This window comes from Aythya fuligula, chromosome 9 (assembly GCF_009819795.1).
Source record: "Aythya fuligula isolate bAytFul2 chromosome 9, bAytFul2.pri, whole genome shotgun sequence".
Lineage (NCBI taxonomy): Eukaryota > Metazoa > Chordata > Aves > Anseriformes > Anatidae > Aythya > Aythya fuligula.
Window position 1 is genome coordinate 11,998,919 of NC_045567.1, and position 13,315 is coordinate 12,012,233.

Sequence of the window (13,315 nt, forward strand, 5' to 3'; positions counted from 1 at the left end):
ATATTAATTTTAATACTGCTTTTTTAACAAAGTGGTTAAAACATATAATGTAGTCAATGCTGGTTTTTGTCAGTATTTATGACAGTGTATGCAGTCTTGGATTACGAAGTCATGGTCTGAGACAAAAGTAAAGAGGGGAAAAGTTGTTTCTTATTTACTGTGAAGTCTGGAGAAGACTGTTTTCCTTTAATCTGAGTAATTTTTTATGATTCAACAGGAGTTTACAAGTTACTTGCAGAAGCATGATGAGGTCCTGACAGAACTGGAGAAAGCAACCAAACGCCTAAAGAAGCTGGAAATGGTTTATAAGGAGTTTGAGCTGCAGAAAGTTTGCTATCTGCCACTCAACACTTTTCTGCTCAAACCAATCCAGAGACTAATGCACTACAAGCTGATCTTGGGGAGACTTTGCAAGCACTACACAGCGGAGCACCGGGACTTTGCAGACTGCCGGAGTGAGTGAGCACTCAGCTGTATATGTGCTAGGCACAATCCCATTCCCCTGTACATACCAAATTTTGCAGGTACCCTGCAGAAGACAGTAAGCATTACTTCTATCTGCACACTCAATGTAAACTATCCTTTTCTCCATTCAGGATCTCTTATTCTCATATGCGACTATGAGAAATATACAGAAGTTTTGATTTAGGTTGTTGAAAACGCAAATCCTAAATGAATTCTCTAATTTAAATATCTGAGAAAAAAGTAGAATACATCAAGCAGAAAACTGTCAGAAGGCAGCTTAGTTCAAAACATGTTCAGGCTATGTTTAAAAATTAATTTTGTTCTTCTTTAAAATTTTTGAGTAGGAGGCTTTGCCAGTCTCCTGCTGTGCTCTGGTGCAGGGCTCTGAAGTTTTCTGCAACAGATAGAAAATTACCTTAACTGTTGGTTTGGAAAATGCAAGAGAGAACTTTCAAAGAAACTGTTTCATTTGCAGATTTCATTTTATTTTTTATAAAGTAATCTTTGGCAGAAATAGTTATTCTTAATTTTGGAATTGACTTTTGGCTATATGGCAATTACTTTTTAGTTGTGCTAAGTCTCATATACCAAATAATCTCCAGAAGCATAGGAAGCACTTTGCAGTTGCTAATTAATCTCTGTTTTGTCCCTATGTAGCTATGAAATGTTACTTTAGAATAAATCTGGCTATTGATTTCAGATTCATTTTTCCAGTGTTAAAATTTGTGGCCTGAGTTTGTCTCCTCTATTCTGATCTGTTTGGTGCCATTTTCCCTACAGATGCACTGAAGGAAGTCACAGAGATGACCTCTCAGCTACAGCACAGTCTTATCCGCTTGGAGAATTTCCAGAAACTGACAGAGCTACAGCACGACTTGATTGGTATAGATAATCTCACGGCACCTGGGAGGGTAAGTAACTTCACTTAGTTTCCTTTGTTGTTTTTACTGCCAAGGAATCCATTTCCACAATGTATTTACTGTAACCACCTCTATACCAGAATGCCTGTGAAGGCTTCGTATAATAATTGTCTTCATAGCAGGTCACATTTAGCCCTTGGTGATACCATAGGGAAATAGATAAAAATGCTTCTGCTTACTCTGCCTACAGTTTCATGTTTCCGATATGGCAGAAACTGGGTGTGCTGGGATGTGGCACTCTGTGTTTGGCTGGGAAGCAGTATGTCATGTACTCGATACAAGTCCACTGCCAACTCTGCTTATGTGTGTCTGATGCAGTCTCTCTTTGCGGACTGAGACCACATGGCAACAGCAGTGGTGAGAGGAGCATCACTGGACAAAGCCGCATTGGTGACTGTTTTTGTGGGAGCTTGGTTAGTTCCTGCTTGGTTTTTATGTTTGTTTGTTTTTGCTAGATATACTGAGCATAAGCACAGGAGCATCGCTTATGCTTCTGGGATGTGATGGCAATCACTGCAATGGGATGTAAGTGTAATAGGTGAACTGCTGAAATCCAACAGGAACTCTGCTCGATTTCCTTCTCTTGCTTCACTGATTTAAGTGCTGGCTGCAGCAAGGAGCTGATTCATGTTACCAAACAGAAGGAATGATGTTTGGCGTTTAACAAATCTGTTCGGGATCATTGCTGGCTACCAATCAACATCTGTACACGCCGGGATGAAAACAAAGAACCATAAAAATTCTGTGTTTGGGAAAGATAAAGCTTTGCCTTACTTTTACTTTTCTTCTGCAGGAATTTATCCGCGAAGGTTGCCTGTACAAGCTCACAAAGAAGGGTTTACAGCAGCGGATGTTCTTTCTGGTGGGTACTACTTTTGCTTTACTGCAGACTGCTCAAGGTCTTCAAGATAAAGCTGTTGTGGAAAGTGTGTTCTTGTGTGTTTATGATGAAAATAAGTAATCATAGCTAAAATTTTATTCTGAAGGTTTTTTTATAGAGAGTGACTGTGATTGTGCCCTCTGTGCTCTCTAAATAAACAATAGTATTGTTTTAAGGAAAGCAGGCCAAAGTGGTGATGAAATGGTGGTTTTCCCTGTGTCTATAATGTTTAAACAACAGATTTCTAAAATGTCAAAAATACTTGTTACAACCTGCTGTTTGCAGAATATTGATTGTATTCTTCCTCTGTTTTTCAGTTCTCAGATATGTTACTGTACACAAGCAAAGGGGTTACAGGGACAAATCAATTCAAAATTCATGGGCATCTTCCTCTGCATGGGATGCTGGTAAGTAGTGTGAAATTGCAAAGTCATTTCCTTATGCACTGGGATGCTTTAAGTCAGGTTGAGGCATTGCTTCAGGGATGTGAGGGCTGAACCAGAAAACACCTTTCAGGCTAGTGGGAGCAGCTGTGGTACTGCTGGTCGTGAGCTGGACCTTCATGTGCCTCAGCCTATGTGCTAAACAAAGATTCATATACATGGATAAGTTTATTCCTTCTATCTCATTAGCAAAGCAGCTGGAGCACATTTGACCATTAATTTTCACGCCACGCCGAGAAGCTTATCTGGGAATATGGATTTTTTTTTTCTTTTTTTTGCTGTGTACATACTTAGGCAGAAAATCGATCCTCTTGTGTCCCTGCCCCCCATATTCTAATGGGATTGTTCTTTTTGTGTTTGATATGCAGCTGATAGTGCTTGACCCACCGGTAAGTAGTAAGCTGAATCCTGTTCAGAATCCTCCTTTCTTCACCCTGTTGAATGTCGTGCTGTGCAGCTAGAGATATGGCAGTAGAAACACACCATAAAGATTTTTTTAGAGAGCAAAAACAGACTTAAAGTAGGTGATAGTCATAAAAGAGCAGCTGTTTTTGCATTTCCTGCAACTGAGTTTTAGTCATACTGTGACTCAAATTCCTAGCCAGCCAAAGGGAAGAATTTTTAGTCTTTACCAATCACTGAACAGTGATGAGAAAAGCCTTTTCTTTTTCTGCAGGTGGAGGAGAGTGAGAATGAATGGGCTGTCCCACACTGCTTCACAATCTATTCAGCACAAAAAACCATAGTAGTGGCAGCAAGGTAACATTTATTTTCCTCAACTGCATGTAGGTTTGAGAGATACCTTCTCCAAAGAGTTATTGTTTGATGATTCTGTGTAGAGATGGGAATGTTTCTTGTGTCCTTTGGAAAACGTAACTTCAGAACAAATGCATGACACCTCACAATTCCTTTATCAATACTGTGCTTTAGGAAGGAGTAGTTTATCTAAAAGAACGGTGTATTATTAAACACAGCAGCAGCAATAATGGTGCTATTGCGTTGTTTTCTAGTTAGCTGAGTTGCCAATGGCATTCTCTAAACAACTGCTGTAAAGCAGAAGACAAACTGAAATGTGAGCATACAAATATTTTAGAATACCAAAAAGAATTAAAATCCAGAACATGCAAACTGATGCAAGGAGGAGAGGGAGCTGGGAGATGAGATGAAAAGTAAAGGCTTGCTTGGAGAGAGAGAACTGATCTCTTGTCAGTGTCACTTATGCAGCGAGCTTGGTGTGAGGAATTACTGCATCAGGCAGGTGCAGCTACAACAGCTCAAGAAAAGCCTGAGGTGGGGAGGATGAGAGCAGCACCACCGGGACCCAGCAGTCTCTGTGGGAAGCAGTTTCTGCATCAGCTGGTGCTAGTTCCCAAGTGTGGGAATGCTCAGAAATGACAGGATTTGGTTGGCAGCACTCAGGATGCTCATCACGTAAGGGAGAGAATATGCCAAACTGCCTTTGCACCAAAACTGTCTCTGCAGTAACTCACACTGCTGTGTTTTGAATGGTAAAAAAAAAAAGATGGGCAAGGAGGACCGGTAGCACATTTAGAGGTGCAATGTGTAGAATTAGGCTTTGCTTATGTGCAATGGTTTTGTAAATGCTCACAATGGAATACATAAGATAACGCACAAATCCTAGACTTAAATTCAGCTGTCAATCAGGCAAGTTGCTCTGCTTGACCACAAGTAAATCCATCTGAAGATAGCGTAATTCATCTTGGTATGCTGATGTATGAGTTTTATTGATCTTTTTGCTAACCTGACCAATTCATGCTGTAAAGGACAAGGTATGCAAAATATTTGACAAAGACTGTGCTGCCTTTTTAGTTTAGCACTTTGTGTTTGGCATCCAAACACCATACATACTTGTATTTCAGCGATATTCTTCAATATTGTACTTTTCTTGCCTTTTTATCTGAAATGTACTTTAAGATATCTACTACACCTGTTCTCTTAGGATCAGCTTTAGAAGGCTTTGTCTCCTAAAAGGCAGCTGGAGTTGGGTATGCTAAAGTACAGAATTGGAGCACTAAAAGTCAAATTCATAGGCTTCTCTGCTGGGTAATAACCTTGTCTTGAACAATAGCTATTATTGAAATTATTCTGGCAGGTCTGCATGGGGATATTATATGGCCCTTTGGCTGCCTATTCATTCTCTTTCTTGTGAAGCCCAAGTTTTAAAATGGTTATTTTAATCTTGTTTCAAGGCTTGAAGGTAGTGGTGAACGCTATGTGAAGTCAGCTTCCTGTCTGAAAAGTTGGTGTTTTGGAGGAATTTTCTGATTTTATTTTAATGGAAAGGGACTGCTCATTGGACAGTGACTTTTGCCTTTGTTTAGAAATCTTGCACTTTGCCATGGCTCCAGGCTGGGGTGGTCACCATTCACACTGTTTGTCTTGCAGCACCCGCTTGGAGATGGGAAAGTGGATGGAAGACCTGAACATGGCAATTGAAATGGCCAAGAAATCTACTGAGAAATCTGATATGCTTCTGGACAACTCCGTATGCAATCGCTCCAACAGTAAGTGATGTTTCTTGCCTTCTTGAAACGTGTCAGACACTGAGTCCTTCTCATTTTTCCTATTGTAAATTTGATGACATAAATGGAATATTTTATTGTTCATATGGTATTGGAGAGCTCTTGTACTCTTGTTATGTCTTAGTAAATATGACAAGTAAATACGCTTGTCTTCCTTGACTGATGTTGCTGGTAGCTCTAATTGCAGCAGAGATGCTCCAGCTGCAGAATTGTTAATTTTATAAGGTCCTTATTCATCTCTTCTATAGATACTTTCTCCATTTAACCAGGTTGTGTTTTATTGTCCTTAAATTCAGTGCTGTCTTTGGAGTTCAACAACTTGTTTTATAGCCCAGCATTATTTGTGCATATCTCTGGTGTCATGGATGTGGTGAAATTTGTAGTATCCCTTCCTAGAGCACTTTCTGTTCCTCACTAAGGATCAGCTGAAGGTGAAGTGTGGGTTTTTTGTTCGTTGCTTTTTTATCTTTCCTCCCTTGCCCTAGAACATTGAATCAACTGCCCCAAGCAGAGCTGAGCAATGAAAGCCAAAATTAGCTGCTCAGAGTGACTTTTAGGAGTTGTGTAACATTCAGGTTGATGCGTTTTAAAAATGGGCCATTGCAAGAGGAAAGACAGTTGTTTTTTTTACAGGAATCCCTGTTCCTCTTGCTCTTTGTATTGCACAGTTTTCTTAAACCGCTGCTGAATTCTCCTCCCCCAGGATCCTCTGATGAGGTCTCTCTAGAACAGGAGTCCGAAGATGACATACACTCTTCTCGTAGCTCCTTGGACAGGCAGAGCCACCACCGTGCCAACACAACCATGCACGTGTGCTGGTACCGCAACACCAGCGTCTCCATGACTGACCACAGTGTGGCTGTTGAGGTACCCCACAGGGCACAGCTCTCACATCTTCCTCTGTCCGTCTTGGCTCGCTCAGCCTCTGCTCATCCTCCACTACATGCTCCATTTTGCCATTGAAGCACTTCTGCTGTCTGCGGGAGAGCATGGGTGATGGGAAGGCCGCTGCATGTCTGCTCACCTTCGTGCATGTCCGCGTGTCCGCCAAGCACGTGCACCGCGCTGTCCCTGCAGCAGGCCTTTGTTTCAGAAAATGTGCTGAAGGAGGGAAATTTCATAGGAAACCACAATATCCGAGGCCTGAATGATTCATTTGGGTTTAATGAGCCTTGCAGGGGGAGTTTAGACCGGTATTGGGTTAGGCTGAACAGAGCTTTATTATGCATTTGCTGCGCTGCTGTTCTGCTGGGTCTGACCCTTGGCGTGGCTTGGGGCAGCACTGATGGCACGTTTTGTTTCTGAGTCCTGCACGTTTTGAGACAGATGTCTGTTCTGCGTGCTGCTTGCACTGGCATCTCAGTTTAACATTAGGAGGCAGATCAGCGGGTTTAATTGGCTAGGAAACCTTCCTGGAGGCTGCCATACTTGGAAGATTTCCAGAAGTGGGAGATACCCTAAATACCAAGAAGAGAAAAAGGAGGTTACTCACTAGCCAAACAGCAATAAGACAATGTATTGTGTATTTTGTACTTTCCTTGCCCTGCAGTTAAGGTATTTTTTTGTTTAGTGGAAGTATTTAAGTTGGGCAGTGAGGCTTTTGCGTTTCCATGGTGTGTGTATGTACTAGGAGCTCAGTAAAGGAGCTCTTATGGATGACAGGCTTAGGGTCCAGAAGTTGGGCATTACAGCCAGCAAAGGCGGTGGTTTCTATTGGAGGGAAGAAGCCTTCCTTTCCTTGATGATACCCTTGGGAGAAGCACCTTCTCACTGTTCTGTATCCCTATAACAATACCTGCCCCCACAGGCTCTGGGATTAAACCTGTGAATTCCTGCAGCATCCTCTCACATCGTTCTGTTTTGTGTTCTAACACCATCATTTTTTTTCCACGATCCATTTTCCTTTAACAGGCGTCACTTTTCTTATCCTAATGGTCTGTTTTTCTCTTTCTCTCCCCCTTTTCTCTGCTCAGTTTTCTGCTCTCTTGCTGTTTCTCCAGAGCTTCCTCCTCGCTATTTGCTGGGCCAGGCCCAACGGCCCAACACAATCACCCATGTTTGTTGGTACCGGAACCAGAGCCTATCCCTGTCTGATTACCTGTGCATGATCCAGGTAAAAATGCCTCTCAAGTTCTGCGCTGGTGGGAGGAGCCATGGGATGCCAAGTAAAATGTGCAACGTCTCTCTCCATAATTGCTTAGTGAACCCATGTGTTGTGCTAGCACGAGGATGCCCCAGTTATCCAGCAGAGGAGTTGCAATGTTGCCTCGTTGGTACAGGATTTCCTTCTATTTCTGCTTCCCAGAGTGGTTCTCTGTGTAATTCTGCTGTGTGCTGTCTTTCTCTAATTTTAAAATCCATTTGCTTTCATTCCATGCTGTAGGTTTCCTTACCCCCTTGCCCAAATGTTGGGTGACTGCCTCCAGGATGGCAACATTTAACTAGCACAGCACTTCCTTGCAGCCTGCTTTTCACGTGGGGCTTGGCTTAGCTAGCTGCTGCGTTCCTGTCCACAGCTCTGGCTTCCATCACCAGCCTTTGTTTCCTCTGCTGCTTTATTTTCTTTCTCACGCAGTGTCTTGTACTTATTTTTTTTTGCATGAAAAAAAAAAGGGACTAAAGGGATGAACGCCCTTGTGGCTATCGCTGTTTCCCTGGCCATAGAGTGCAGAGGACAGTGGGGGCTGGACAGCAGAGTCTGCGTGGCACTCTGCCATGTGCTGCCTGATGTGACACTGAGATCCAGTGAGCAGTTCAGCATCAAGTAACTTCATATCAGGGGAGAGAAATTGCTAGTTTGCTCGTCACTGGCATGTGAACAGAGCAGGGTTGTTTCCTAGAATTGGTGATCTGAAGATACATTCAGTTACCATATGAAATATCCTGGAGGCCTTTCAAAACATGGCTGCAAGTGCTGTTTTATGCAGAAACAGTTATATCCGAGAGCCTCAGGCTCTTTAACTGCATCAGCTGACTTATTTTTCCCAAAGACAGGGATCTGTGGTTTCATGGCAGTTTTCTTTTTCGTTCTGTGCTAGAACCAGCTCTCTGGGTACTTGCTGAGGAAGTTCAAAAACAGCAACGGGTGGCAGAAACTGTGGGTCGTCTTCACCAACTTCTGCCTGTTCTTCTACAAAACGCACCAGGTGAGCCAACATAGCTGAGAGGGGTGGTGTTTGGGGTGGTGCAGGGACCCTGGAGATCCTTTGCTTTCAGCTACAGGCCCTTCTTGTGATTTGGAGAGTAACCAGTGAAAGACTAGGTAGTAATTAATGAAGCAAGGCTCTGTAAGGCTGCAGGCCCTCCTTGCAGCTTGTAATCAAGATTTCAGTTTGTGTTAATGGTGCTCACCTTTTATATTTGAGGGGAGAGAGGTCTCACGATGCTTCCACTAAGGGAGGTCAGGGAATTAGCAGCCTTCTGGCAGTCTCTGTCTCTTACCTGCTCTCAGCTGGGGGCTGCAGCACAGTTAACAGTTACGCAGGCATCAGGAATTTCTCTGTCAGGGTGTATTCAGTACCTGTGTTTGTAACGAGCTGTGCTGCAGTGCAGTGCCTGCCTTTTCATTTTATTAATCCCCAAACCTGTTTATTCTTTTCTGACTTCTTTTGGGAAGGATATTTTAGCTTTCAGGTTAGATCTGTGCTTGGGATTCCAGAGAGCTGCTGAGGAGGGGAAAAGGGAGAGCCCAGCAGGCAGCGGAGGGCAGGGGAAGAATGCAAGTAACTCTTGTAATCCAGTGCAAGGAGCTGGGGGAAGTCTTACCACCTAGCACAGGCTTCACGAGAGATAGAGGCAGCTCCTCCTCCCGTTTGCTCCTAAACAAAAATGCAAAGCCCCTGAACTCTACAGTGCAGCAGAGTGTTGGGAGCTGTGTGGCAGGGGATGTCTCGCAGTACGGCCGTGCTGTTTGGCTCTTCCAGGACGATTATCCCTTGGCCAGTCTCCCGCTGCTGGGCTATGCAGTCAGCTCCCCTGTAGAGGCAGACGGCATTCAGAAGGATTATGTCTTCAAGCTGCAGTTCAAATCCCACGTTTATTTCTTCAGGGCTGAGAGCAAATACACCTTTGAGAGGTAATTTTACGTTTTTTTTCTCTATATATTTCTTAGTATATAACGTGCTGTTAACTCACTGGTTGATAATGCAGAGCCCTCTCTTTACTCCCAACTACTTCCTGGTCTGAGTGACCTTACCGAACACCCAGCACATCCTCAGTAATGAAGTTACCTTCCTCTTCGTACCCATAACCAGAACCCCTGTCCTTGCAGGGGAAGGCTGATGGTTACACCTAGAGCTGTAGGCTCTGCTTTCTCTCCAGTCTGAAGCTTTCTTGGGGCTGGGGAGCAACATAGATGGAAGGGCTGTGAGATGCTCAGCCCCACTGGGTCTAGGGAGTCAGATTTATAGTTCATTAAAAATTATGGTAAGAATACCTTTTTTTTTTCCTCCTCTTAATCTCTAAAGAAAGAGAAATTATAACACAAGGCTGAGAACAGTGAGTGCTGTGGTGCTTTTCAGTTTACTGCTTTCTCTGTAATAAAGCTTTTCAGGGGCTTACACATACAGTCCAAAGTGAACTGTGTTTAAAATCCATCACATACAAAACTTTGCTATTACATTAGCTGTTTAAAACCCTTGTGTTGCTTTTTGCCTTGCAGGGTATTTCTTGAGGTTTATGCTTGTTTGTTTGAGTGTGTTTTTAGTCAGAAAGAGAAAACACCATGTACTTTCCCCTTCCTTGGGAAGAGCATCACACGCTTGTGAGCAGCATACATATCAGTTACCTGAGACAGCAGAGTTGTGTTCTTTAACTGGTTTCATAGAGTAATTTCAAGAGGAAAAAATGTAATTCACAGTTGCTGTTTGTATTGTTTCCTTCATTGTTGCTTTGTTTTATGCCATATGAGCAAGTCTGTAACCTAGCTGATTGTAAGAAAAACAATCCATACCACTAAGAAAAATGTTGGTAGCTCGTCCTCCTCAGATAAACACTTCCTGTACAGTTATAAGAGAACACAATTTGCTCTAATAAAAGCTCTTGGGAGCTCAAAGCATTGTAGAGCTGTTCTTTGAACAGGCAGCCATGTTCTGCAATGTATTTGCCACAACTCTGTGGTCAGAAACAGATATTTCATGAGGTTTGGTAAAAGTAATCCTACTCACAACAAAAGCATGAGATTGTGTCAGTGAGGGAGGGGCTAAGCACTTCTAATGCCCTGTTACTCCTTTCTTGCCAGGTGGATGGAGGTGATCAAGAGGGCAACCAGCTCTCCTGCAAGGTCAAGTCTCTTGCTTCCCCAGGACAAGAAGGATAGTCACTCAGACTGAAGCGGGGCAGAGCTGGATCTCTGCCATAAACATCAGGAAAGGATGCGGGTGGAAACAGGAGTCTCTGGAGTTGAGAAAGCAAAGAACCAGGAAGCTCATTTCCACCTGGTATGGAACGGGGGAGCTAGGGAGTTGCAGACAGGCATCACATCCACTCTGAAGGGTATGGGAGAGGGTCAGGTCTGCTCCAGTTGAACCCACTTAGAGAGAACCTAACAACCGCAGAGCTTTGGTGTGCACACATTGTGGAAGGTATATTGGTCCAGTTGTACCTGTACAGTAACACCCTTGCCTGCCCTGAAGGCAAACACCACCTTGTTTTTACGTTTTGACTGGATGATCGGCACGTGTGGGAGGAAACCAGCGGCTGTCAGTGGCGTGACCAGCTCACAGTGCTGGTGTCAGGCTTGCTGTGGCTCCCAGCAGTTCCCTTCCCTGGATGCTCACGGCTGGCTGCACAGCCAGTCTTGCTGCTGTTAACATCAACCTGCCGGCATACTCGCCTTAGACTAACGGGGGACCCACAGATACATACAGCGTGAAGAGTTCATTGGGAGCAGAAACAGCAGCTCTTATAGAACAGTTCTGCTACTTGGAAGCTGCCAAGACAATGATTTTCCAGGGGAAGGGGGAGGAATGAACTCAGCTGTTGAGATGTCAGTATATTGCGGGTTGGTACAGGTAGGGTGCATGGTTTTTCCTCCAAACTCTGCTATGGTGCATGCTGAGAGGGTCACTTGCTATTCTCATATCACAGCTCCAGAGTTCTTTTATCCTGTAGTAGGCATTACTTAAGGCATGGGATGGCAAACACTCTTCACCCTTATGTGGGTGATATTTTCAAGGCATTTAAGCAATACAGGAGAACACGGTTCTCTGAAAGTCACTGTTGCTTGTGCTTCTGTTACATAAAGACTTTTGAAAATCCCTGTTCATACCTTTAAATATGGGGTGGGATCCATCTTCCATTTTTAATGAAGGTGTAAAAGTCACTGGATTCTAGATGGAGAATTAGTGTGTGAGGACTCTATTAAATCTCTGTATTAAAGCTGAAATGGTTGCAGTTTGTTTTTGTAAAGCTGTCATATTTGTTTGCTTCTACCGATGGACTGAAGTAAGGTAAATGCCATACACTGCTGTTGGACATGGTTTTGATGAGCTTTTATTTTAGTATTTGCATAGTAGAAAAAGGAACAAGAAAGTAGTGTAGTGAAAGACAAAAGAAAGTGTTGCTTGTTGTGAGGATGGAGGATTGCTGAGATCCCTGTGGAAATGGGGCATACAGAGGCTGACCTGTGCATTCTCCAAGGCTGTTTAGGGGTTGTGGTCAGGTAGGAGGCTTAAGAGGAATTTTCCAGACTGCTCACTTGGCATTTGCCTTGTAGGGAAGACAGGTGACTGCAGATCCACTCTTCACTACCACTGTCACAATGACCATTGTCCCTGTAAGTTATATGTACTTAATTTATTAGTGTCTTTTTTAAAAAAAATAACTGTCATAGGTGTACACATGTGGATTGACTAGATATGTTATAATCCAGCTGAATGACTGTTGAAAGTAAATAGCATCTTGATACAAACCTATCTCAGCCTCTTATTCCTGCCAAGGGCCATGCTCCGGGGAGAGGGGACAGCGTGGCCACAGAAGCGTTGCTTTTCTCAGCCCTGACAGAAAAGGTTTCACTTTTAATTAATGAGTTTTTACTTTCAGTGGTTTTCCTGGATGGTGCTGACTGTGCCTCTGTCAAGGTAACACCTGAAGTCTTTCAGCAGGAGCATTTTCCTCTTTAATGAGAGCATCCCTGTGCAATTAGCACCATTTGCTGGGCTACTGCAGGGAACCTCTGCAGGAACAGGTAGGTTCCCTGCCAGCAGCCGCTAGGAGCAGTCACTTACTGTAGCCTTTTCTAGCACCAGGCTTCAAAATATTGGTACCAGGGTTGAGTTCCTCACTAGGCTGCCAGGACTATGGTTCTGAGCTCCCCCAGCAGCAGCTGTGAGCCAGCAGCAGCAGCAGGATGGCACTGACCCCCAGGCCCAGAAGTGCTCACCTCTGTCGTGGTTCAGTGGCACCAGCTGAGGGGGAGCAGCTCAAGGCTGTGGTTGGAACCGAAGCAGCTGTGTAGCAGCAGGCTCAGAGAGGCCCTGGGGTCCCCAAAAGCAAGCTGTGCTTGCCAGAAGGCAGCATTGTTGGGTTCACATGCTCTGGCATGTATAGCATGACATTATACATGGCTAACTGCCAGAAGAGAGGAAAGGTGGAAAAATGCACGTTTCTGAGAGCAGGGTGAGAAAAGGGGAGCGCAGTCTTTTCTGCCTGGGGTGAAATAGCCTCGTATTTGTACCTGCACTGACAGCTTGCCTGCTGAAAATTGGATAGACTTTTTTTTAAATTATGTCCATAAACCAGCAGTCCATTTCTCTAGCACAACCCTTTAAAAATTAAGCTGTGAGGTGCACCCTATGTTACCAGACACTGTATGAATGGTAACAAGCCAGCCTCGCCCTAAGCAAGCAGCTTGGAGGCATTTTTTGCATGCTTCAGTAATCTCTTCACCCCAACTTGTTTTTCTATCTCATAAATGTCAAAAGCTGTTTCTGTATCATAAAAGAAGAACCAAAGAACACAGCAGAAGGATACACCCTGAAGGTGTTAGTACATAACTCATAGGTACTTGCATGGCTAATCCTAAGACTGAACACCTACCATCAACTGATCCTCCAGTCACTGCTG

General features: G+C 43.8%; 1 protein-coding gene across 5 annotated transcripts in view; it reads left to right on the plus strand.

The window, feature by feature from the left end:
* Nucleotides 1-11,636, plus strand: part of FARP2 (FERM, ARH/RhoGEF and pleckstrin domain protein 2) — a 72,410-nt gene extending 60,774 nt beyond the window's left edge. The window contains exons 18-27 of one of the 5 annotated variants that reach the window (XM_032193350.1): nt 218-455; nt 1,246-1,376; nt 2,179-2,247; nt 2,583-2,672; nt 3,385-3,467; nt 5,115-5,233; nt 5,955-6,118; nt 8,290-8,397; nt 9,175-9,326; nt 10,491-11,636. In XM_032193350.1, the coding sequence (XP_032049241.1) occupies nt 218-455; nt 1,246-1,376; nt 2,179-2,247; nt 2,583-2,672; nt 3,385-3,467; nt 5,115-5,233; nt 5,955-6,118; nt 8,290-8,397; nt 9,175-9,326; nt 10,491-10,581 (1,245 nt within the window). In that variant the 3' untranslated portion in view covers nt 10,582-11,636. Of the gene's footprint in view, nt 1-217; nt 456-1,245; nt 1,377-2,178; nt 2,248-2,582; nt 2,673-3,384; nt 3,468-5,114; nt 5,234-5,954; nt 6,119-7,224; nt 7,365-8,289; nt 8,398-9,174; nt 9,327-10,490 lie in introns of those variants that run through there. The other 4 variants (XM_032193351.1, XM_032193352.1, XM_032193353.1 and 1 more) reach the window with 4 other exon arrangements.
* The last annotated feature ends 1,679 nt before the right edge of the window (nt 11,637-13,315 follow it).